General features: G+C 39.1%; 1 protein-coding gene across 1 annotated transcript in view; it reads right to left on the bottom strand.

The window, feature by feature from the left end:
* Positions 1–1,245: 1,245 nt before the first annotated feature.
* BEND2 (BEN domain containing 2) overlaps positions 1,246–27,073 on the bottom strand; it is a gene marked incomplete at its 3' end in the record, with an annotated part of 88,744 nt that continues 62,916 nt past the window's right edge. The window contains exons 10-11 of the mRNA XM_079124266.1: positions 13,707–13,910; positions 1,246–1,451 (exon numbers count right to left, since the gene is read on the bottom strand). Of these exons, the coding sequence (XP_078980392.1) occupies positions 1,246–1,451; positions 13,707–13,910 (410 nt within the window). The remainder of the gene's footprint in view (positions 1,452–13,706; positions 13,911–27,073) is intronic.

Here is a 27,073-nt window from a genome sequence, read left to right as displayed (position 1 = left end):
AGATGGCATTACACTTGACAAAATGTTTCCTAAACATGAATGATCAAACAATGAAAGTGCACATATTTCCTATGACTAAGACATTCCAGAATTTTCTTAGGGCCAGGTGCAGTGGCACACACCTGTAATTCCAAAGAATTGGGAAGCCAATGCAGAAGGATCGCAAGTTCAAGGCCAGCCTCATCAACTTAGCGAGACCCTCAGCAATTTAACAAGACCCTATCTCAAAATTTAAAAATAGAAATGAATTTTCTTCAAAATAAGGGGCCTAGATTAAAAATAAAATCCTATTCATTAGCAAAATGGAATTTTTAAAATTTTCCAATAGTCCCACCAATATCCTTTAAGACCACTTTTATCTAATTGAATTTCTGATCAATATTTTCTTTCATTTAAACATTGTTGAAATTTAAATTTATATGCATTCCAAATAGTAGAATTGATAGGTAAAACATGCCAAACATATAAAAACCTTCAGCTGGACACTCTGAAAACCAAGAATAATGTTAATGTCTGAATTTAGTTAAATTTTTATTATTCATAGTAACATATTCTTAAATTTAAATCACTTAAAAGGAGACAGAAAGTTCCATGTTGAGTGAACTTCTATGACAAAAAAAAATGATAATTACAAGAATATTGTTCTTATCAGAAGTAAATCAAAAGAACATGGGTCTTATCTCTGGAAGGCTTAGGTTAAACAAATGTGATACCAATCCTAGGATTCTGATGGATGTGTAAGAAAGCCACTGTGGGTGTTTTGTACATATGTAAACCACATCTCCCTTCTAAATCATCAGAGTTTACACCAAACCTCTGTAGTTTCACCTCACTTGGTGAATATGGAATGTCTACTACAAACAACTTACTATGCAAATTGTGGTTTATGCCTCCAACCACAGCTCCCTATCTATCTATCCATATGTGTTTTACTGACACTAGGATTTCACTTGCCATTAAGTGTTAAAGTGTACTACTCTTGTTCTGCATTCAAACAGCAATGAGAATGACTGATTGTTAGAGATTCACGGCAGCATACCGCCCATCACTTTGTCCAGAGACAAAACGTTATGTATCTTCTTACTGTAATTCTGCCTCTCTTATAAGCAGAAACAAAAGTTTTGGCTATTTCTTCAGGGATGAACGCAAAACTACTCTGTGGTTAGGACAGGCTAATTTGGGAATTTTAACTTGGGAAACTTACAGAATGATCTAACAGTTTAAACTAAGTGGAATAGTTGATATTCAAGTGCTTGAGTCAGTGAGGTCAGAATCTCTTTGCTCTGACTCTGTGGAAGAAATCAACGCTGGGAACTGCTCTGAGTTGGTTGTGGACTTCTTGAGGTCATATCTAAGATTACGGATACAGCTGTTGATGGCTGTCACACACAACTTCCAATCGTATCCAGTTTCCGTTAGATCGCAAGTCTTATAGTTGTCTTGGAGAAACTCTGGTGGTAAAATTACAAAACAGAACAATTACTTAAAAATCACTCCTCAGAAAAATAAATTTGTTCCTTTATTCACCCTTAATTCTACTGCTTTTCTTGTGCTAGGGGTCAAACTCAGGACTTCATGCATGCTAAGCACACACTCTTCCAATAAGCTATTTCCCAGCCCAGCATCTTTAAGACTTACTAATTAAATTACATGGACTACAAGCATTACTAAGTAAGCTGAACAAGTCTTCTAATATAAAAGGATAATACAAAATAGCACTATCCTTAAAGCACATGTACAATAATCACCTATGATTTTGCTATCTACCCAAACAGAAATCTTCTATTGCCTTAAGTACCCAAGCTCAACTTTTTATTCCCTCCCTCCCTCCCTCCCTCCCTCCCTTCCTTCCTTCCTTCCTTCCTTCCTTCCTTCCTTTTTCTGTACTGGGGATTGAACCCGGGGACACTTAACCACTGAGCCATATCCCTACCCCTTTTTTATTTTGAGACAGGGTCTCACTAAATTGCTTAGGGCCTCACTAAGTTGCTGAGGCTGACTCTGAACTCAAGATCCTCCTACCTCAGCCTCCCAAGCTGCTGTGATTACAAGCATGCACCACCATGCCCAGCCTTTATTCTTAAATATATCAAACATACACCTAGCACATTATTAATATTCTCAAATAAAGACATGCTAAGGCTTTGTAATGCACAAGAGGCTACAGTGTCTTCAGTCTTGGAGACACAAGAAGTTGTAACTGCTACTTTTTTGCTACTGCTAGATTTATCTCTGACAAAAAGAATAAGGCTCTTTGGATCTTGCAATTAGAGGAAGATTTGAATAACAGAAGGTGACAGAGTGATACAATTCAAGGAGCACTCTTAAGAGATAAGTGGGAGGACAGGCAAAGGGAAAGGTAGAGAAAAGAGGCATTTATTAGAAGAGCAGAGTTGCCCTAGATGTTTTTAGTAATTACCTCAGTACCTTTGAGCACTCGGGAAAGAATCTGGTGATCTCTACAGGTTGGCATTAGTTGGTGACATTATCTCAATTGTTTTTCAATAAGATTAATTGGATGCTAAATCAGAACAAGGTGTTAAGACAGCATATATTCCAATTTTTTATCACAGCATGTGTCAAATTTAAAAGGCTTTCATACCCAAAGGACTGATAGGTCCACAGTAGCCTGGAAGGAAGCTTTTGTAGTAGGTCACTAGCTTCAGTATCCACGTTATGGAAAGGCTTGTCCCATGGGTCCATAACAGCAAAGCTGGGATGGATAATTTACACACTGAAAGACAAATACAGCCCTTGCAAAGCTCACAACAGGTGGAAAAGGGCCCAAATCGGTTGGTGTTTCACAAAATGTGTTCTCTGAAACAAATGTCCTAAAAAGAAGTTTCTTGGAGAAAAGGTTCTGATTGTGCAAATCGGAAATGTGATACTCTGGAGTTAGTCCCCACTTGGGGATTTATGGTGCACATTAAATGCTGTGGAAAATCCCAGAGAAGATACATTACAGCAGTAACTTTCACTGACTCAAAAATTATAGGTGCAGCTGTCCTGCTGAAGCACACGAATGAGGGATGTGGCAGTGCACAACAGAGGGCCAGGACTGAGGAGACCTGGTAGGCTTGACAGCTAAAGGAATTCAAGATACACTTTAAAACTGAGGGTCCACTAGGTCCTTGGGGAGTTTGCCAGTTTAAAGTCTTTCCTGATAATTTAACTAAAAAGCACTTTATTCATGAAACATCCATAAACATTCAGCTGTCTTTAAGAAACACAGTTTGGGGAATGCTGACCTATGCTAAATGAATAAAATGTTAAGAGAAAACTTTGAAATACTACACTTAGGTTAAAAATAGAAATAGTGGAAATGGTAACAGCCTGAATACTAGCAATATAAATACTAGATAAATGTTATTATTTAGAAAAGTAGATCTAGAGGTCTTAGGTGACCATAAATTTAAAAGTGGCAAATGTCATGTTAGGACTCATAGGTAATAATGCTACTGTTTCTGAGTTGATTTGAGCACACTTGAAGGCTGTTACAGAATCATCAGATCATGAAGAATCAGGAAAACATTTAGATGAGGAATTATAGAAGGAAATAGTGATATTTAACTACAAAGGCATAAAACTTAAGAGGGAAGAGATTAGGTAGAATACCTTCTCTCCAACCTTCATTATTCCATGTGGAGAGATCTATACATTGGGAAGTTTAGAAGAATTGAACTTGTATGATTCAAGAATCCTACAAGCTGCTATTTTGATCCTCACCTGCCTGATTCAAATGTCTGTCTCTCACTTTGTTTTGAACTTGAAGGAACATGAAGAGGGAGGGGTTATTATCGCCTAACACTCCAACAGGAAGTAATAGCTGTATTTAACTACTTGAAGGCCCAGCTTGTAAAGTGACTTGATTGTCTTTATTGAGCTCTGGAAGAGATAATTAGGGCATGTGCGCGATTTATAGAAAGGCACATTTTGCATCACTACAAGGAAGAACTTTCCCACAAATTGGAACTCTTTTGAAGTGTAGTGGGTTGAGACAGAAGGCACCTCATCAATGCAAGAATTTAAACCCAGGGTAGGCGATGTCAAAGTTGGGATGGGAATTACTGCTCTGAGTGGAGATGTAATATTAAAGGGCCTCTAAAGTACTTCCTATTGCTAGGATTTTACACAGACATAGGAGTGAGAGCTGTTCCCCAATTGCAAATCTGTAGCCTACTAACTTTGTCCATATCAACTATTCTCTAGAGTCCTCAAGTGATACTGAATCTCTCATCACACAGAGTTCCTTAATTGAAATCTATGACTAGTGGACATAGTTACCTTTGACTACCAAGTTTCCCCCAAAATATCAAAATCCTAGGATAAGAAATGTTACTAGAATACAATAAATTGGTTTATTCACTCATCGTTATTGATCATCAGTTAAAATGTATGAACAGGTCTCTAAAACATTAATGTTGAATGATTTAAAATGTGCAAAAGGATACATACTGTACATCCCCATTTACAGACACTAAAACACTACAGAATATTATATATTATTTATGGTTCTATTAACAGGTAGTATGGGACTGATCGTTCCAATTCCAGGACTGTTGTTACTTTTGGGGAGGAAGAGGAGCAGGGATGATGGGCTAGAGTCTTACTTATATCAGTAAAGCTTAATTATTTTAAAAATGTCTTATTACATTCTTCTCTGTATATTTCAGTGTGTTTGAAATAGTTTTTGATGAACTGATATTTTCATAGATTACATTAGAGGTCATAAGCTCAGGCTTTCTAGTGCAGGCATCTCTTCTCATCTCTGGTTGCCCAGCCTTTGTTCTGATTTTTTCAGTTCTCCAAGTTCATTTTATCCTTATATTAAAGTGGAATATGCTTTCTTGTCCACTTCTACTCTTTGGGCCTGGCTCTGCCCCTAGGAACAACAATGACTCCACTGTTTTCTTTCTGCTGAAATAACTCACATTACTGACCTCCTAAAAATAATAGAACTTTTGAGTTTTATGGGAAATCTTCTAAAATATGCCCTGTGTGGAGAGTATGTCAAATTCCTGCTGAATATTTTTATCGTAAGAGACATCTCGATTTTAATAAAATTCAATGAGATAAAATGAAATACAAAGAGAAATGTTTTTCAACTTTTAAGCAATTACAGATATTAAAGAACTATAAAAGTCACATTTTTCCCTCACATTAAAAATATTTAAGCTGGGTGTAGTGGTGCAAATCTGTAATCCCAGAAGCTCAGGAGGCTTAGTATAGGAGGATCTCCAGTTCAAAGCCAGCCTCAGCAAAAGCAAGGCACTAAGCAATTCAGTGTCTCTAAACAAAATATAAAATAGGGCTGGGGATGTGGCTCAGTGGTCAAGTGCCCCTGAGTTCAATCCCCAGTTCCAAAAAAAAGAAATTAATTAGATTCCAGATGCAGTGGCACACACCTGTGATCACAGAGACTCAGGAGGCTAAAACAAGAGGATTTCAAGTTTGAAGCCAGCCTCAGCAATTTAGCAAAACTGTCTCAAAATTAACCCACACCTGGGTTCAATCTCCAGTACCACAAAAAAAATCTTTAATAAAAAAACACTATAGTTTTCAAGATGGCGGCCTAGAGGGTGGCTGCATTACGTGTTGTTCCAGAACTCAGGATTCAAGAGAGGAGATATTGAGACGCTTGGGACCAACTCAAAGTAGCCGGGTGACTCTCACCCCCTGGGGGGGCATCCCGGATGGGACGGGGGTCCCGGAACGCAGGAAACTTTGTGAAGTAGAACTGCCGGCGAGACGCCCCTCCCCCCCGCTGGAGCGCCATAGAGGAGGCCGTTGGGCACAGCGCTGGGACTCGGCTGGGCTCCGGCGGCTGCCCGGGGGAGGAGAGGCGGGGAGAACTGTGTGGACTCAGGACACCGGGGCCTGCCCTGAGGAGGAGGAGAGGAGCGTGGCCACTTGGATTCGGAGAGACTGCGCCAGAGCTGCAGGCGGTTGCCAGAGGAGAAGCCGCGCGGCGAGCTGTTTGGAATCAGAACGACGCTTCTGAACCCCGGGGCCTGCCCTGAGGACGAGGAGGAAGAGGAGCAGCCGCTTGGATTCGGGTGACTATACGGGAACTGCGGGCGGTTGCCAGAGAAGGGGCTGCGTGGCGAGCTGTTTGGACCCTGACCACTTCTGAACCCCGGGGCCTGCCCGGAGGAGTAGGAGAAGGAGGAGAAGGAGCGCGGCGGGTCCTTTGGACTCGCAGTGACTGCATTAGCGCTCCAGGCGGCTGCTCAGAGGAGAAGGCGAGTGCTGAGTTGTTTGGTCTTAAAGTGACAGCTCCTGAACACAGGGGGGCTGCCTGGAGGAGAAGCGTGGTGGGACGCTTGGTCTTGAGGGACCACACCAGAGCTCCGGGCGGTTGCCCAGAGGACCCGTGCAGCGGGTCACGTGGATTCAGAGCCACTCAGAGGGACTGCTCCTGAACACCCGGGGGGTTATCTGGAGAAGGAGGAGGAACGGGCAGGGTCACTTCGACTCGGAGTGATTGATTGCCCCGGGCCACGGGTGGTTGGTGGGAGGAGGAGGCACGAAGTGAGTTTCTTGGACTCCTAGTGACCGCACCGGCATACTGGGCGGCTGTCTGGAGGAAGAGGCCTGTGGCGGGTCTCTGGGACTCAGAGCGATTGTTCGGGGCCACAGGTGGCTGCTCAGAGGAGGGGCCACGCAGCCAGGCGATTAGGTGCAGAACAGGGTCCCAGGATCTAGGAGGCTTCTGGGTGGAAGAGCCGCACAGAGACAGGCTTAGGGCGGAGCGAAGGTTCCAGGCCTATGGGCAAATTCTCTGAGGAGGGGCAGCCTAAGGAGATTCATCTGCGAAGGGTGAGGCTCCCAGGCCCAGGAGGTAGGGCCGGGCCCCTGGAAACTTTGCAGAGGAAGGCAGCCCAGCCCAGGCAGAAGCTGTAAATTGAGGGGAACCTCTAGGAGGAAACTGACCAGCGAGACCTCCCCACCGGGTGAGTCTTCCCTGCTGGGTGAGGTTTCCCACAAGGACGGTAAAACCAGAGGCTCAGGCCCAAACAGGCCTTGCCTCAGCCCACAGCCTAGGTCCCCTTTGGATGACCATTGGTCAACAAGTGGAGGCACCTCTGCCCACTAGCAGGGAATATACCCCACCTGAAGGCCACCACTCCTAGAGAGGCAGCTTCCTTGTGGAGCACCGCATTATCAACCTCCTCCAAGACTTCAGCCTACTGAAGGCTAAGAGGGGATATATATAGAAATCTTCAGGGTCATTGTAAATCAACAGAGGAAATCTGCAATATCTCAGCGGTCCACTGATATCTGAACAACATGAGAAAACAAGGAAAGAAAATGCTGCAAACAAATCTAGATGTTACATCAATAAAACCCAATGACAGCATGGCAGAAGAAATGACAGAAAAGGAGTTCAGAATGTACATAATTAAAATGATCAGAGAAGCAAAAGAGGAGATGAAAGAGCAAATGCAAGCATTGAATGATGAGATGAAAGAGCAAATGCAAGCATTGATTGATCGCACCAATCGACAGTTAAAAGAGCAAATACAGGAAGCAAAAGATCATTTCAATAAAGAGTTAGAGATACTGAAAAAAAACCAAACAGAAATCCTTGACATGAAGGAAACAATAAACCAAATTAAGAACTCCATAGAAAGCATATCCAATAGGATAGAACACCTGGAAGACAGAACCTCAGACATTGAAGACAAAATATTTAACCTTGAAAACAAAGCTGAACAAACAGAGAAGATGGTAAGAAATCATGAACAGAATCTACAAGAACTATGGGATATCATGAAAAGGCCAAATTTAAGAATTATTGGGATTGAGGAAGGCCTAGAGAAACAAGCCAAAGGAATGAACAACCTATTCAATGAAATAATATCAGAAAATTTCCCAAATCTGAAGAATGAAATGGAAAATCAAGTTCAAGAGGCTTACAGGACTCCAAATACACAAAATTACAACAGACCCACACCAAGGCACATTATAATGAAAATACCTAACATACAAAATAAAGACAGAATTTTAAAGGCTGTGAGAGAAAAGAACCAAATTACATTCAGGGGGAAACCAATACGCATATCAGCAGATTTTTCAATCCAGACCCTAAAAGCTAGAAGGTCCTGGAACAACATTTTTCAAGCCCTGAAAGAAAATGGATGCCAACCAAGAATCTTATACCCAGCAAAACTTACCTTCAAATTTGACGATGAAATAAAATCCTTCCATGATAAACAAAAGCTAAAAGAATTTACAAAAAGAAAGCCAGCATTACAGAACATTCTCAACAAAATATTCCATGAGGAAGAGATGAAAAACAAAGAAGCAAATCAGCAAAGGGAGGAATTATCCTAAAGGAATTGTCAAATAAAGGAGGAAACAAGTTGTGTCAAACAAATAAATAAACAAAATTTTAAAAATGAACCAAATGACCGGGAAACCAAATCATTTCTCTATAATAACCCTGAACGTTAATGGCCTGAATTCATCAATCAAAAGACATAGACTGGCAGACTGGATTAAAAAGAAAGATCCAACAATATGTTGCCTGCAAGAGACTCACCTCATAGAAAAAGATACCCATAGATTAAAGGTGAAAGGATGGGGAAAAACATACCATGCACATGGACTCAGCAAAAAGCTGGAGTATCCATCCTCATTTCCGATAATGTGGACTTCAAGCCAAAGTTAGTCAGAAGGGATAAAGAAGGTCATTTCATACTGCTTAAGGGAAGCATAAATCAGCAAGATATAACAATCATAAACATCTATGCCCCAAACAGTGGCTCATCTATGTATGTCAAACAAATCCTTCTCAATTTCAGAAACCAAATAGACCACAACACAATAATACTAGGTGATTTTAACACGCCGCTCTCACCACTGGACAGATCTTCCAGACAAAAATTGAGCAAAGAAACCATAGATCTCAACAACACAATCAATAATTTAGACTTAACGGACATTTATAGAATATTCCATCCAACCAAGAGTGAATACACTTTCTTCTCAGCAGCACATGGATCCTTCTCTAAAATAGACCATATATTATGCCACAAAGCTAATGTTAGCAAATACAAGAAGATAGAGACACTAGCATGTATTCTATCAGATCATAATGGATTGAAGTTAGAAATAAATGAAAGAGTAAAACACAGAAACTATTCCAACATCTGGAGATTAAACAATATGCTATTATATGATGAATGGATAACAGAAGATATTAGGAAGGAAATTAAAAAATTCTTAGAGGTAAATGAGAACAAAGAAACATCATATCAAAACCTCTGGGACACTATGAAAGCAGTACTTAGAGGGAAATTTATTTCATGGAGCGCATTTAATAAAAGAAGTAAAACTCAACAAATAAACAACCTAACACTACAGCTCAAAGCCTTAGAAAAAGAAGAACAGAACAGCACCAAAAGTAGTAGAAGACAGGAAATTGTTAAACTCAGAGCTGAAATCAATGAAATTGAAACAAAAGAAACAATACAAAAAATTGACAAAATAAATAGTTGGTTCTTCGAAAAAATAAACAGAATTGATAAACCTTTAGCCACACTAACAAAGAGAAGACGAGAGAAAACCCAAATCACTAAAATTCGGAATGAACAAGGAAATATCACTACAGACAGGATGGAAATACAAAACATAATTAGAAGCTATTTTGAAAATCTATACTCCAACAAAATAGAAAATTTCGAAGACATCAACAGGTTTCTAGAGACATATGAATTGCCTAAACTGAATGAGGAGGACATAAACAATTTAAATAGACCAATTTCAAGTACTGAAATAGAAGAAGTCATCAAAAGCCTACCAACAAAGAAAAGTCCGGGACCAGATGGGTTCTCAGCCGAGTTCTACAAAACCTTTAAGGAAGAGCTCATTCCAATACTTCTCAAAGTATTCCATAAAATAGAAGAGGAGGGAACCCTCCCAAACTCATTCTATGAAGCCAATATCACACTGATACCTAAACCAGACAGAGACTCATCAAGGAAAGAAAATTTCAGACCAATATCCTTAATGAACATCGACGCAAAAATTCTCAACAAAATTTTAGCAAATCGCATACAAAAACATATTAAAAAGATAGTGCACCATGATCAAGTGGGTTTCATCCCAGGGATGCAAGGTTGGTTCAACATCAGGAAATCAATAAACGTAATTCACCATATTAATAGACTTAAAGTCAAGAATCACATGATTATTTCAATAGATGCAGAAAAAGCATTTGATAAAATACAGCACCCCTTCATGCTCAAAACACTAGAAAAAATAGGGATAGTGGGAACATTCCTTAATATTGTAAAGGCCATTTATGCTAAGCCCATGGCTAATATCATTCTAAATGGTAAAAAACTGAAAGCATTCCCCCTAAAAACTGGAACAAGGCAGGGATGCCCTCTTTCACCACTTCTATTCAACATCGTTCTTGAGACTCTGGCCAGAGCAATTAGACAAACCAAAGAAATTAAAGGGATACGAATTGGAAAAGAAGAACTCAAACTATCCCTGTTCGCTGATGACATGATTATATATTTAGAGGAACCTGGAAATTCCACCAGAAAACTCTTAGAACTCATAAGTGATTTCAGTAAAGTAGCAGGTTACAAGATCAATGCCCATAAATCCAACGCATTTTTATACATAAGTGATGAATCTTCAGAAAGAGAAATTAGGAAAACTACCCCATTCACAATAGCCTCGAAAAAAATAAAATACTTGGGAATCAATCTCACAAAAGAGGTGAAAGACCTCTACAATGAGAACTATACAACACTAAAGAAAGAAATTAAAGAACACCTTAGAAGATGGAAAGATCTTCCATGTTCTTGGATAGGAAGAATTAATATTGTCAAAATGGCCATACTACCTAAAGTGCTATACAAATTCAATGCAATTCCAATTAAAATCCCAATGACGTACCTTACAGAAATAGAGCAGGCAATTATGAAATTCATCTGGAAGAATAAGAAACCCAGAATAGCTAAAGCAATCCTTAGCAGGAAGAGTGAAACAGGGGGTATTGCAATACCAGATCTTCAACTCTACTACAAAGCAATAGTAACAAAAACGGCATGGTATTGGTACCAAAATAGAAAGGTAGATCAATGGTACAGAATAGAGGACACGGACACAAACCCAAATAAATACAATTTTCTCATACTAGACAAAGGGGCCAAAAATATGCAATGGAGAAAAGATAGCCTCTTCAACAAATGGTGCTGGGAGAATTGGAAATCCATATGCAACAGAATGAAACTAAACCCATATCTCTCACCATGCACGAAACTAAACTCAAAATGGATTAAGGACCTCGGAATCAGACCAGAGACCCTGCAGATTATAGAAGAAAAAGTAGGTCCAAATCTTCATCTTGTTGGTCTAGGACCAGACTTCCTTAACAGGACTCCCATAGCACAAGAAATAAAAGCTAGAATCAACCACTGGGATAGATTCAAACTAAAAAGCTTTCTCTCAGCAAAGGAAACTATCAGCAATGCGAAGAAAGAGCCTACAGAGTGGGAGAATATCTTTGCCAATCATACTTCAGATAGAGCACTAATCTCCAGAATCTATAAAGAACTCAAAAAACTCTACTCCAAGAATTCAAACAGTCCAGTCAACAAATGGGCTAAGGAAATGAATAGACACTTCACAGAAGAAGATCTACAAGCAATCAACAAACATATGGAAAAATGTTCAACATCTCTAGTAATAAGAGAAATGCAAATCAAAACCACCCTAAGGTTCCATCTCACCCCAATTAGAATGGCGATTATCAAGAATACGAGCAACAACAGGTGTTGGCGAGGATGTGGGGAGAAAGGTACACTCATACACTGCTGGTGGGGCTGCAAATTAGTGCAGCCGCTATGGAAAGCAGTGTGGAGATTCCTTAGAAAACTTGGAATGGAACCACCATTTGACCCAGCTATCCCACTCCTTGGCCTATACCCAAAGGACTTAAAATCTGCATACTACAGAAATACAGCCACATCAATGTTCATAGCTGCTCAATTCACAATAGCCAGACTGTGGAACCAACCTAGATGCCCTTCAATTGATGAGTGGATAAAGAAACTGTGGTATATATATACTATGGAATATTACTCAGCCATAAAGAATGATAAAATTATGACATTTGCAGGCAAATGGATGAAATTGGAGAATATCATGCTAAGTGAGATAAGCCAATCTCAAAAAGCCAAAGGACGAATGATATCGCTAATAAGTGGAGGTTGACACATAATGGGGGGGAGGGAAGGGTTAGAGTTAGGGTTAGGGAGGGGGGCAAGTATGGAGGAAGGAACTACTGTATAGAGGGTAAAGAGGGGTGGGAGGGGTGGGGGGAAGGGAAAAAAATAACAGAATGAATCAAACAACATTGCTCTATGTAAACTTAGGATTACACAAATGGTATGCCTTTACGCCATGTACAAACAGAGAAACAACATGTATCCCATTTGTTTACAATAAAAAAAAAAAAAAGAAAAAAATAAAAAAAAAAAAATAAAAAAAAAAAATAAATAAAAAAACACTATATCGGGCTGGGGATATAGCTCAGTTGGTAGAGTGCTTGCCTCACAAGCACAAGGCCCTGGGTTCAATCCCAACACCGCAAAAACAAAAAACAAAAAGACACTATATCTTCTATAAACACATTCATTTCCAAATTAGCTAAAACCCATTTTTACCTTAAGATAAGAGGAACTGGCTTTGAGGTCTTTTTCCTGGATTATAAACTGTAACCAATTACTAGGTTATAAAGTCAGAGACAGTAGTGCTTTTTAAAGAAATGTAATAGAACAGAAAAGAATGCAACTCTCATGAAAAGAGTATAGTATTGCTTGTGAAAATTTGCTTCATTTTTTAAAAAGTCACAAACACACACATACGTAGAGCCACCATGTTAAATGTATTTCTTACTATGGGTTGCATTAAGTTTTTTTTAAAAGTAAAAAACAGGTCAGATGACAGTAAAAGGAACTATAATCCAGGTTTCTTTAGACTGAAACACCAGTGTTGTTCCAATTTGCTGAATATAAAATTTTGTAATATGAGGTAGGAACCAAAGAGGAACAAATAAGATCAGGTAGGATTCACAGCTATGTCTTTGCTGTGCACAAATGTGTGCAGTGACACAAATAAGAATATTCTGCTTCCTGCTTTGTTCAAATTTAAGATTTCATAGAAATGATTTTGGAAGCTTTCTTACTTCATTTACATATGTCAGAGACTACACTATGCTAACATGTACCAGAAAAAAATAGCAAATTAGCCTATTGTGGTATTGTTGACATTTCTGTAATTTGATAAAGATGAAGCTGTTCAGCTTTGACACACACACCCATTTTTGTGGAAACCAGGGCTTTGCACATACTAGGTAAGTGTTCTACTACTGAGCTATCAATCCCAGCCCTACCTTCAACCTTGAGCTTCAGTCAATGAAGGTGCTTGAGTATCCACATCCCTGGCAGTCCAGAGCAGGGAACTACAGTCAATAACCCCTTTCCTGTACTAGTAGAGCCATTTAAGGCAAAGCAATTAGCCTTAAAAACACAAAGGCAAAGAGAAATACACATGAACCTTTTATTCCCTAATGAGGGACTTTGGACAAGCTCCACCTCTCTTCAAACTGAATGGATTCTTCCTGACCTTCTTCTCTAACACCACTGGCTCATATTTATTCTAACACTCTACATGTAACTAACCTCGGAGAGCATTAATCCTATTGGGGTTAAGGGCACATATGCCATGCCCCACACTGCCATAGACGTTACTTCTGATCAGAACTTCCTCTGTGAACAGGTTGCGAATAAGGTACCTGGCTGACAGCTCTGGGCGAGACTTGGCTCTTGCAAAATCCATTACTGACTGTGGTATCTGTATATTTCTAGATGGATTTCCAAAATATCCTAGAAGCAAAAGAGAACAATGTCAATTTCCATGGCAGATATTAGGTTGCATTTATTTTAAAGGGCTCTGAAAGAAAGTGATTTTTCCAAAATAGTAGGCTCCAGCATTTGAGAGGTTAAAAGAATTAAAGCCTTAAGATTTTAGTGGATTAAGAGACAGCATGAGAAATGAGGCAGAAATTACTGCTAATGTGATTACACATGCTCCCACCATTTGTTCGAGAGGAAGATTTAATGTTCTATTACCTTTTAAGTTATTAGAAGTTTTAAAATTACATTTATCAATAAATTTAAGTAAATTTTAACACAGTTTACCTACTTATAAGACTTTTTTAAAAATAAGAACAAGATTGTCACCAAAATATTTTAATTTTTAAAATGTAGGTTTCCTATTTAATATTAAAGTCACCATTAAAAAAAATCAACACACTGTGGCTTTATCTTAGATATCATATTTTAGATATCTTATTTGAGCCAAAAAAATTAAGCTTATTTTTATTTTAATCTATATCTTAATCATCATCATTTCTCCACAATCCACAGTGACTAAAATTTAACCATATTTGAAAAATATTCTATTTTGCATAAAATAAAGAATTGTTGAGAAAAACATATTAGGGAAATATTCTTACAAGTTAATAAGCATATTTTTATCTTGGAACATCCATCATTTAATGGGTGGCCGTATAAATTGTTAAATCATCCAAATTCAACATACAGCAAGAGAGATTATTTAAAAACTCACTCAGTGGGTCCAAGGACTTAACCCTAGAAGATTAACCTACTAATGTTTACCAAAGATGAGAAATAAGGCTAATACTATAACCTAATAATTTCTGAGAACCTAAGAAAATGATCTAAATTATGAAAAAAGTCACCCAAATAAGAAGAAATTTTTTTGTAATGTGACTGATGATCCACTTCTGAAAAACTCTCAAACCAAAAAGCAAAGAAGGGATTAGTTAAACAAATTGGGATACACTAACTCAATGGACTGTCAGAAACAATTATGAAAAGTGTAGATTCTTGAGGAAAAATATATACATACCATGTTAGAGAGCAATTATATAAAGACCATAATGTTTCAAAATGCTCACAAGAAAAAGAAAACTGGAAGAAAAATGTAAATGGGCACAAATAGTTTTTTAAGGTATATTGATCATGGGAGCTTTTTCACCCCCCTTTTAAATTGTTTTCAATTTTTAAAAATAGAATAGTAGAACAACCTCACACAAACTGTGATGGCTAGCTGGCCTACAATGTGCCTAGTTGCCCTGTTCCCTGTTATAGCAAAGTCAGGATTAGAGACCTACAACCGAAGCTCCTGAGCTGAGATTCTTTATCTTTCTCACAAGCTTGGGGCCATTTTGGCTCCTGACTACCAGAAGTTCAGTCATACTAAAAAGAGCAAATAAAACTTTTTTAAAAAAGAAGCTCAGTCATTTTTCACTTCTTTAAATATAAGAGGTATTTGTCTGATGATTTTGTTATTTAATTTAACTAGTCTGGGCAGAGTGGACTAAAAAACAAGACCCAAATATATGCTGTTTCCAAGAGACTCATTTACAGGCAAAGGCATCCACAGGCATTTCAAAGACATCCCACAGTCAAAGGATAGAAAAATATATTCCATGCAAATGGAGATAGAAAGTAAACAGGTATAGCTACTCTCATATCTGACAAAGCCAATTTCAAGCCAAAATTAATCAGAAGATACAAAGAAGGTCACTTCATACTGGTAAAGGGAACAATCCAATGACAAGAAATAATGATCATATATAAGCCCCAAACATCAGTGCATCTAATTGCATTAAAAAATACTATTCATATAAAGACTCAAATGGCTACTGTCACATCTAACTAAAATAACAAATAGAAAATGCAAAAAATTAAGTACTGAAACATTGCAAAAAAAAAAGAATCTAGTATTTCTCACCACCAGTGAAACTCCATATCATATACAACCACAAGAATGGGATCCTATTAGAATATATTATACTCCATGTGTATATAATATGTCAATATTCACTCTGCTGTCATGAATATGTAAAAGGAATAAATTTTAACAAAGAAAAAAAGACTCAGATGAACCCCAATACAATAGCACTATGTAATTTCATCACACCTCTCTTTCTCATAGGTCATCCAGACACAAAATCAGTAAAGACTCTTCAGACCTAAAAAATATTATCAATCAAATTGTAACTAACAGACATCTATAAAGTATTTCAAACAACAATAGTTCAATTTACTTTCTTCTCAGCTGCTTATGGAAACTTTTACAAAATAGATGATACTTTAAGATATAAAACAAGTATCAGTAAATACCAAATATGATATAATTCCTTGCATCTTATTAGATGATAATGGAATGAAATTAGAAATCAACAGCAAGAAAAAATGTATGGATTAATAAATACATGGAGACAGAATAATACCCTTTTAATGATGAATGAATAATAGAGGAAATAAGGGAGAAATTTTAAAAATTTTGGAGTCAATTAAGAATAGAGATTCAATGTATCAAGATCTCTGAGACACAATGAAGGTGGTTTTAAGAGGTAAGTTTATAGCTATAAATAATATAGTGCCTACATTAAAAATCAGAAAGAGGAGACCACCATATTAGCCATTCAACTCTAGGTTTCACTCTGCTGTTTTGGAGTCCTAGGTTGCTCTGCTGCACAGGGACTGAAGATCCCTGCGGACAAGGTCTAGCTCCTGAGAATCAGGAAATGTTATGTTAAAATTCAAACTACAGGAGACGCTTGGGACCAACTCAAAGCAGCCGGGTGACTCTCACCCCCTGGGGAGCATCCCAGATGGGACGGTGGTCCCGGAACGCAGGAAACTTTGTGAAGTAGAACTGCTGGCGAGACGCCCCTCCCCCCGCTGGAGCAGTGAACTCCGACAGCTGGGAGCGCCGAAAAGGAGGCCGCTCGGCACAGCGCTGGGACTCGGAGCAACCACTGGGGCTCAGGCGGCTGCCCAGGGGAGGAGTGGCGAGGAGAGCTGTGTGGAATCAGGACACCGGGGCCTGCCCTGAGGAGGAGGAGGAGGAGCGTGGCCACTTGGATTCGGAGTGACTGCACCAGAGCTATAGGCGGTTGCCAGAGGAGAAGCCGCGCGGGGAGCTGTTTGGACTCAGAACGACGCTTCTGAACCCCGGGGCCTGCCCTGAGGACGAGGACGAGGAAGAGGAGCGCGGCCGCTTGGATTCGGGTGACTACACCAGAGCTACAGGCGGTTGCCAGAGAAGGGGCTGCGTGGCGAGCTGTTTGGACTCTGACCACTTCTGAACGCCGGGGCCTGCCCGGAGGAGTAGGAGGAGGAGGAGGAGGAGCGCGGCGGGTCGTTTGGACTCGCAGTGACTGCATTAGCGCTCCAGGAGGCTGCTCAGAGGAGAAGGCGAGTGGTGAGTTGTTTGGTCTTAAAGTGACAGCTCCTGAACACAGGGGGGCTGCCTGGAGGAGAAGCGTGGTGGGACGCTTGGTCTTGAGTGGCCGCACCAGAGCTCCGGGCGGTTGCCCAGAGGACCCATGCAGCGGGTCACGTGGATTCAGAGCCACTCAGAGGGACTGCTCCTGAACACCCGGGGGGTTATCTGGAGAAGGAGGAGGAACGGGGAGGGTCACTTCGACTCGGGACTGATTGATTGCCCCGGGCTACGGGTGGTTGGTGGGAGGAGGAGGCACGAAGTGAGTTTCTTGGACTCCTAGTGACCGCACCGGAATACTGGGCGGCTGTCTGGAGGAAGAGGCCTGTGGCGGGTCTCTGGGACTCAGAGCGATTGTTCGGGGCCACAGGTGGCTGCTCAGAGGAGGGGCCACACAGCCAGGTGATTAGGTGCAGAGCAGGGTCCCAGGATCTAGGAGGCTTCTGGGTGGAAGAGCCACACAGAGACAGGCTTAGGGCGGAGCGAAGGTTCCAGGCCTGTGGGCAAATTCTCTGAGGAGGGGCAGCCTAAGGAGATTCATCTGCGAAGGGTGAGGCTCCCAGGCCCAGGAGGTAGGGCCGGGCCCCTGGAAACTTTGCAGAGGAAGGCAGCCCAGCCCAGGCAGTAGCTGTAAATTGAGGGAAACCTCTAGGAGGAAACTGACCAGCGAGACCTCCCCACTGGGTGAGTCTTCCCTGCCTGGTGAGGTTTCCCCACAAGGACGGTAAAACCAGAGACACAGGCCCAAACAGGCCTTGCCTCAGCCCACAGCCTAGTTGCCTTTGGATGACCATTGGTCAACAAGTGGAGGCACCTCTGCCCACTAGCAGGGAATATACCCCACCTGAAGGCCACCACTCCAAGAGAGGCAGCTTCCTTGTGGAGCACCGCATTATCAACTTCCTCCAAGACTTCAGCCTACTGAAGGCTAAGAGGGGATATATATAGAAATCTTCAGGGACATTGTAAATCAACAGAGGAAATCTGCAATATCTCAGCGGTCCACTGATACCTGAACAATATGAGAAAACAAGGAAAGAAAATGCTGCAAACAAATCTAGATGTTACATCAATAAAACCCAATGACAGCATGGCAGAAGAAATGACAGAAAAGGAGTTCAGAATATACATAATTAAAATGATCAGAGAAGCAAACGATGAGATGAAAGAGCAAATGCAAACATTGAATGATCGCACCAATCGACAGTTAAAAGAGCAAATACAGGAAGCAAAAGATCATTTCAATAAAGAGTTAGAGATATTGAAAAAAAACCAAACAGAAATCCTTGACATGAAGGAAACAATAAACCAAATTAAGAACTCCATAGAAAGCATATCCAATAGGATAGAACACCTGGAAGACAGAACCTCAGACATTGAAGACAAAATATTTAACCTTGAAAACAAAGTTGAACAAACAGAGAAGATGGTAAGAAATCATGAACAGAATCTACAAGAACTATGGGATATCATGAAAAGGCCAAATTTAAGAATTATTGGGATTGAGGAAGGTCTAGAGAAACAAGCCAAAGGAATGAACAATTTATTCAATGAAATAATATCAGAAAATTTCCCAAATCTGAAGAATGAAATGGAAAATCAAGTTCAAGAGGCTTATAGGACTCCAAATACACAAAATTACAACAGACCCACACCAAGGCACATTATAATGAAAATATCTAACATACAAAATAAAGACAGAATTTTAAAGGCTGTGAGAGAAAAGAACCAAATTACATTCAGGGGGAAACCAATACGCCTATCAGCAGATTTTTGAATCCAGACCCTAAAAGCTAGAAGGGCCTGGAACAACATTTTTCAAGCCCTGAAAGAAAATGGATGCCAACCAAGAATCTTATACCCAGCAAAACTTACCTTCAAATTTGACGATGAAATAAAATCCTTCCATGATAAACAAAAGCTAAAAGAATTTACAAAAAGAAAGCCAGCATTACAGAACATTCTCAACAAAATATTCCATGAGGAAGAGATGAAAAACAAAGAAGCAAATCAGCAAAGGGAGGAATTATCCTAAAGGAATTGTCAAATAAAGGAGGAAACAAGTTGTGTCAAACAAATAAATAAACAAAATTGTAAAAATGAACCAAATGACCAGGAAACCAAATCATTTCTCTATAATAACCCTGAATGTTAATGGCCTGAATTCATCAATCAAAAGACATAGACTGGCAGACTGGATTAAAAAGAAAGATCCAACAATATGTTGCCTGCAAGAGACTCACCTCATAGAAAAAGATACCCATAGACTAAAGGTGAAAGGATGGGGAAAAACATACCATGCACATGGACTCAGCAAAAAAGCTGGAGTATCCATCCTCATTTCCGATAATGTGGACTTCAAGCCAAAGTTAGTCAGAAGGGATAAAGAAGGTCATTTCATACTGCTTAAGGGAAGCATAAATCAGCAAGATATAACAATCATAAACATCTATGCCCCAAACAGTGGATCATCTATGTATGTCAAACAAATCCTTCTCAATTTCAGAAACCAAATAGACCACAACACAATAATACTAGGTGATTTTAACACGCCGCTCTCACCACTGGACAGATCTTCCAGAAAAAAATTGAACAAAGAAACCATAGATCTCAATAACACAATCAATAATTTAGACTTAACGGACATTTATAGGATATACCATCCAACCAAGAGTGAATACACTTTCTTCTCAGCAGCACATGGATCCTTCTCTAAAATAGACCATATATTATGCCACAAAGCTAATGTTAGCAAATACAAGAAGATAGAGACACTAGCATGTATTCTATCAGATCTTAATGGATTGAAGTTAGAAATAAATGAAAGAGTAAAACACAGAAACTATTCCAACATCTGGAGATTAAACAATATGCTATTATATGATGAATGGATAACAGAAGATATTAGGAAGGAAATTAAAAAATTCTTAGAGGTAAATGAGAACAAAGAAACATCATATCAAAATCTCTGGGACACTATGAAAGCAGTACTTAGAGGGAAATTTATTTCATGGAGCACATTTAATAAAAGAAGTAAAACTCAACAAATAAACAACCTAACACTACAGCTCAAAGCCCTAGAAAAAGAAGAACAGAACAGCACCAAAAGCAGTAGAAGACAGGAAATTGTTAAACTCAGAGCTGAAATCAATGAAATTGAAACAAAAGAAACAATACAAAAAATTGACAAAATAAATAGTTGGTTCTTCGAAAAAATAAACAAAATTGATAAACCTTTAGCCACACTAACAAAGAGAAGACGAGAGAAAACCCAAATCACTAAAATTCGGAATGAACAAGGAAATATCACAACAGACAGGATGGAAATACAAAACATAATTAGAAGCTATTTTGAAAATCTATACTCCAACAAAATAGAAAATTTCGAAGACATCAACAGGTTTCTAGAGACATATGAATTGCCTAAACTGAACGAGGAGGACATAAACAATTTAAATAGACCAATTTCAAGTACTGAAATAGAAGAAGTCATCAAAAGCCTACCAACAAAGAAAAGTCCGGGACCAGATGGGTTCTCAGCCGAGTTCTACAAAACCTTTAAAGAAGAGCTCATTCCAATACTTCTCAATGTATTTCATGAAATAGAAGAGGAGGGAACCCTCCCAAACTCATTCTATGAAGCCAATATCACACTGATACCTAAACCAGACAGAGACTCATCAAAGAAAGAAAATTTCAGACCAATATCCTTAATGAACATCGACGCAAAAATTCTCAACAAAATTTTAGCAAATCGCATACAAAAACATATTAAAAAGATAGTGCACCATGATCAAGTGGGTTTCATCCCAGGGATGCAAGGTTGGTTCAACATCAGGAAATCAATAAACGTAATTCACCATATTAATAGACTTAAAGTCAAGAATCACATGATTATTTCAATAGATGCAGAAAAAGCACTTGATAAAATACAGCACCCCTTCATGCTCAAAACACTAGAAAAAATAGGGATAGTGGGAACATTCCTTAACATTGTAAAGGCCATTTATGCTAAGCCCATGGCTAATATCATTCTAAATGGTGAAAAACTGAAAGCATTCCCCCTAAAAACTGGAACAAGGCAGGGATGCCCTCTTTCACCACTTCTATTCAACATCGTTCTTGAGACTCTACCCAGAGCAATTAGACAAACCAAAGAAATTAAAGGGATACGAATTGGAAAAGAAGAACTCAAACTATCCCTGTTCGCTGATGACATGATTATATATTTAGAGGAACCCTGAAATTCCACCAGAAAACTCTTAGAACTCATAAGTGATTTCAGTAAAGTAGCAGGTTACAAGATCAATGCCCATAAATCCAACACATTTTTATACATAAGTGATGAATCTTCAGAAAGAGAAATTAGGAAAACTACCCCATTCACAATAGCCTCGAAAAAAATAAAATACTTGGGAATCAATCTCACAAAAGAGGTGAAAGACCTCTACAATGAGAACTATACAACACTAAAGAAAGAAATTAAAGAACACCTTAGAAGATGGAAAGATCTTCCATGTTCTTGGATAGGAAGAATTAATATTGTCAAAATGGCCATACTACCTAAAGTGCTATACAAATTCAATGCAATTCCAATTAAAATCCCAATTGTGTACCTTACAGAAATAGAGCAAGCAATTATGAAATTCATCTGGAAGAATAAGAAACCCAGAATAGCTAAAGCAATCCTTAGCAGGAAGAGTGAAACAGGGGGTATTGCAATACCAGATCTTCAACTCTACTACAAAGCAATAGTAACAAAAACGGCATGGTATTGGTACCAAAATAGAAAGGTAGATCAATGGTACAGAATAGAGGACACGGACACAAACCCAAATAAATACAATTTTCTCATACTAGACAAAGGGGCCAAAAATATGCAATGGAGAAAAGATAGCCTCTTCAACAAATGGTACTCGGAGAATTGGAAATCCATATGCAACAGAATGAAACTAAACCCATATCTCTCACCATGCATGAAACTAAACTCAAAATGGATTAAGGACCTCGGAATCCGACCAGAGACCCTGCAGATTATAGAAGAAAAAGTAGGTCCAAATCTTCACCTTGTTGGTCTAGGACCAGACTTCCTTAACAGGACTCCCATAGCACAAGAAATAAAAGCTAGAATCAACCACTGGGATAGATTCAAACTAAAAAGCTTTCTCTCAGCAAAGGAAACTATCAGCAATGTGAAGAAAGAGCCTACAGAATGGGAGAATATCTTTGCCAATCATACTTCAGATAGAGCACTAATCTCCAGAATATATAAAGAACTCAAAAAACTCTACTCCAAGAATTCAAATAATCCAGTCAACAAATGGGCTAAGGAAATGAATAGACACTTCACAGAAGAAGATCTACAAGCAATCAACAAACATATGGAAAAATGTTCAACATCTCTAGTAATAAGAGAAATGCAAATCAAAACCACCCTAAGATTCCATCTCACCCCAATTAGAATGGCGATTATCAAGAATACGAGCAACCACAGGTGTTGGCGAGGATGTGGGGAGAAAGGTACACTCATACACTGCTGGTGGGGCTGCAAATTAGTGCAGCCACTCTGGAAAGCAGTGTGGAGATTCCTTAGAAAACTTGGAATGGACCCTCCATTTGACCCAGCTATCCCACTCCTTGGCCTATACCCAAAGGTCTTAAAATCTGCATACTACAGAGATACAGCCACATCAATGTTCATAGCTGCTCAATTCACAATAGCCAGACTGTGGAACCAACCTAGATGCCCTTCAATTGATGAGTGGATAAAGAAACTGTGGTATATATATACAATATTACTCAGCCATAAAGAATGATAAAATTATGGCATTTGCAGGCAAATGGATGAAATTGGAGAATATCATGCTAAGTGAGATAGGCCGATCTCAAAAAGCCAAAGGACGAATGATATCGCTGATAAGTGGAGGATGACACATAATGGGGGGGAGGGAAGGGTTAGTGTTAGGGTTAGAGTTAGGGTTAGGGAGGGGGGCAAGTATGGAGGAAGGAACTACTGTATAGAGGGTAAAGAGGGGTGGGAGGGGTGGGGGGAAGGGAAAAAATAACAGAATGAATCAAACAACATTGCTCTATGTAAATTTATGATTACACAAATGGTATGCCTTTATGCCATGTACAAACAGAGAAACAACATGTATCCCATTTGTTTACAATAAAAAAAATAAATAAATAAAAAATAAAATTCAAACTACAAAAAAAAAAAAAAATCAGAAAGAGCTGAGCAAGATGGTACACACCTATAATCCCAGTGACTCAGAAGTCTGAGGCAGGAGAATTCTCAGCTCAATGCCAGCCTTGGCAACTTAGTGAGAGACCCTTTCTCAAAACAAAAAAATAAAAAGGACTAGGGGTGTAGCTCCGTGGTAAAGTGTCCCTGGAATCAATCCTCAGTACAATAACAAACAAAAAACAAAAAGATTCCCAAATAAATAACCAAATGATGCATTTCAAGGTTCTGGAAAACAAAGAACAAATTGTTTCCAAAATCAGTACAGGAAGGAAATAAGTAAGAGCCAAAAACAATGAAATATAGAATAAAAAATAATACAAAGGATTGATGAAACAAAGAGTTGGTTCTTTGAAAAGATAAATAAACCCTGAGCCAAACTAAGCAAGAGAAAGATAGAGAAGACCCAAATTAATAAAAACAAGAGATTAAAAAAAAGAACATTACCATAGACATCTCTGAAATCCAGAGGATCATTAGGGGCTACTTTGAAAACTTACATGCCAATAATATGGAAAATCTAGAAGAAATTGACAGATTTCTAGACAAATATGGCCTACCAAAAATGAACAAAGAAAGCCTAAACAAGCGATGAGGTTGAAGTAGTAATAAAAAAATCTTTTAACAACAAATAAAGGCCAGAACCAGATGAATTCCCAGCTGAATTCTATTGCACTTTTAAGGAAAAAATAATGCCAATGTACCTACAATTACTCTGTGAAATAGAAATGGGGGAACACTCCCAAAATCACTCTATGAAGCCAGTATCATCCTGATACCAAAATCAAATAATGACATGTCAAAGAAAGAAAACTACAGAACAATATTCCTAAAAAAACATACTTATAAAAATCTTCAATAAAATATTAGCAATTTGTATTCAAAAACATATTAAGAACATTGCACATTATTGTTGGGGGCTGTGCCATGTTGACGGCGCCAGAACGGCGCCTGATCACATCGGCAGCGAGGAGGTTAATTGACATAAGCACACTCAGGTGATTTATCGTCCATGCACACAATGTATGCACATGTGTTCTCGAGCACTCCTAATTGTGCCTGCTCAGACTTCTAGTGTCTGGCCTAATCTTTGCATAAGAGGCGTGGCCCTACTCTCCGCCTCCTGGAGGTGATATAAGCGTAGGTGGAGCGAGACAGCGCGGCAGCAAATAGTAGAAAGAAGCGGGGCAGCGGCTAGTAGAAAGAAGCGGAGCAGCAGCTAGTAGAAAGAAGCGCAGAGAAGCCATTAGCAGAAAGGAAGCAGAAGCAGCAGCTAGTAGAAAGACAGCAACACAGCAGCTAGTAGGGAAAAGCAGCAGCAGCTAGCAGAAAGAAGCGGCAAGCAGAAAGAAAAGACAGCAGAACAGCAGCTAGCAGAAAGCGGCGGAAGGCAGATCGCAGAGCGCAGAAGCATCACTAAAGCACCTTAGGTAGACGCACCCTTAGTTCACAGTATGCAGGATGCACCAGTAAGAAGCAGCAGAACTTAAGTAAGGCGTAGCAAATCTCTCTTCCTCTAAGCTCTAAGCAAAGCCTGTCCTTCTCTCAAAGTCTCTCTCTTAAGCAAAGTCTCTCTCTCCTCTCAAAGCAAGTAAACCTCATTTCCTCTATCCTCTATAAACAAGCAAGCAAGGAAACAGCCCAGAGATAGAAGTGGCTCAGTTTCCAGTCCACCACCCATAAGACCCGTGCAAATTGTTGCTGCAGGCGGTGACAAATATCCGCGAATTTGGTACCACAAAGAGCCAGTGACACATTATGATTAAATTGGTTGAACTGATCATGACTAGTTTAACATATGCAAAACAAAACAGAAGAACATAAACAGAAGAACAAAAATCAAATGATCATCTCATTAGATGCAGAAAAAGCCTTTGACAAAATCCAGCACACATAAATCATTCCAAATTGAGAAAAAGTGAAAGCATCTCCTCTAAAATCAGGGTCAAGACCACTCCGGTTCAATATAGTATTTGAAACTTTAGCCAGAACAATTGGGAAAGAGAAGGAAATAAAAGGGGTATGAATACAAAATGAAGAAGTCAAATTATCACTATTTACAGATGATATGGTCCTATATTTAGAAGACCTAAAAGCTCCACTAGAAGGCTTCTAGAGCTGATAAATACAGCAATGTAGGAGGATATAAAGTCAACATCCAAACTGGGTGCAGTAGCACAATGCCTATAATCCCAGTGGCTTGGGAAGATGAAGCAGGAGGATCATAGGTTTGAAGCCAGTCTCAGAAACTTAGCAAGGCTATTAAGCAACCTAGTGAGACCCTGTTTCTAAATTAAAAAATAAAAAGGGGTTGGGGTTGTGTCTCAGTGGTAGAGCATTTGCCTGTCACGTATGGGGCAGTGGGTTTGATCCTGAGCACCACATAAAAATAAATAAATAAAGGTAAAAAAAATTAAAAGGGCCAGGGATGTGGGCTCAGTGGTTCAATGCCCTTGGGGGTTCGATCCCAGTACCCCCCCCCCCCCGAAAAATCAACATACAAAAATCGATAGCTTTTACCAATAATGAATCTACTGAAAAACAAACAAAAAAACAATTCAATTCACAATAGCCTTGAAAAAGTAAATACCTAGCAATAAAATTCAACCAAAAAGGTGAAAGACTTCTACAATGAAAATTACAGAACACTGAAGAAGGAAACTGAAGAATACACGTGAAGATGGAAATATCACCTCTGTTCTTGGATAGGCAAAATTAATATTGTCAAGATGGTCATGTTACCAAAAGTGATTTACAGGTTTAATGCAATCCCCATTAAAATACCAATAACATTCCTCATCAAACTATGAAAAACAGTCCTAAAATTCATATGGAAGAACAAAAGACTCAGGATAGCCAAAGCAATTCTGAGCAAAGACAGCAATGCTGGAGGTATCACAATACCTGACTTAAAATTATACTATAAAGCTATAGTAATAAAAATAGCATGGTACTGGCATTAAAAGAGACATGTTGACCAAGGGAATAGAATAAAAGACACAGAGACTAACCCACACAAACATATTGACATCTGATCTTTGACAAATGATACCAAAAACATACAGTGGAGAAAAGACAGCCATGTTGAAGGGGAAAATGGATATCAATATGTAGAAGAATGAAACTAGAACCCTATCTCTCACCTGGCACAAAAGTCAACTCAAAATGGACCAAAGACCTAGGAATTAGACCAGAAACTTTGCAACTCCTAGAAGAAAACATAGGGTCAACACTCTTAACACATAGGCACAGGCAATGACTTCCTCAGTAAGATTCCCACAGCTTGGGAAATAATACATAGAATTAAATGGGATGGCATCAAATTAAAGTTTCTGCACAGCAAAGGAAACAATTAAGAATGTGAAGAGACAACCTACAGAATGGGATACAATCTTTACCAGCTACTCTTCCAACAGGAAATTAATATCCAGACTATATAAAGAACTAAGAAAATACCAAAAAGTAATACAAATAAACTAA

This window comes from Sciurus vulgaris, assembly GCF_902686455.1.
Source record: "Sciurus vulgaris genome assembly, chromosome: X".
NCBI classification, from domain to species: domain Eukaryota; kingdom Metazoa; phylum Chordata; class Mammalia; order Rodentia; family Sciuridae; genus Sciurus; species Sciurus vulgaris.
This window is presented reverse-complemented; position numbering and strand designations above follow the sequence as displayed.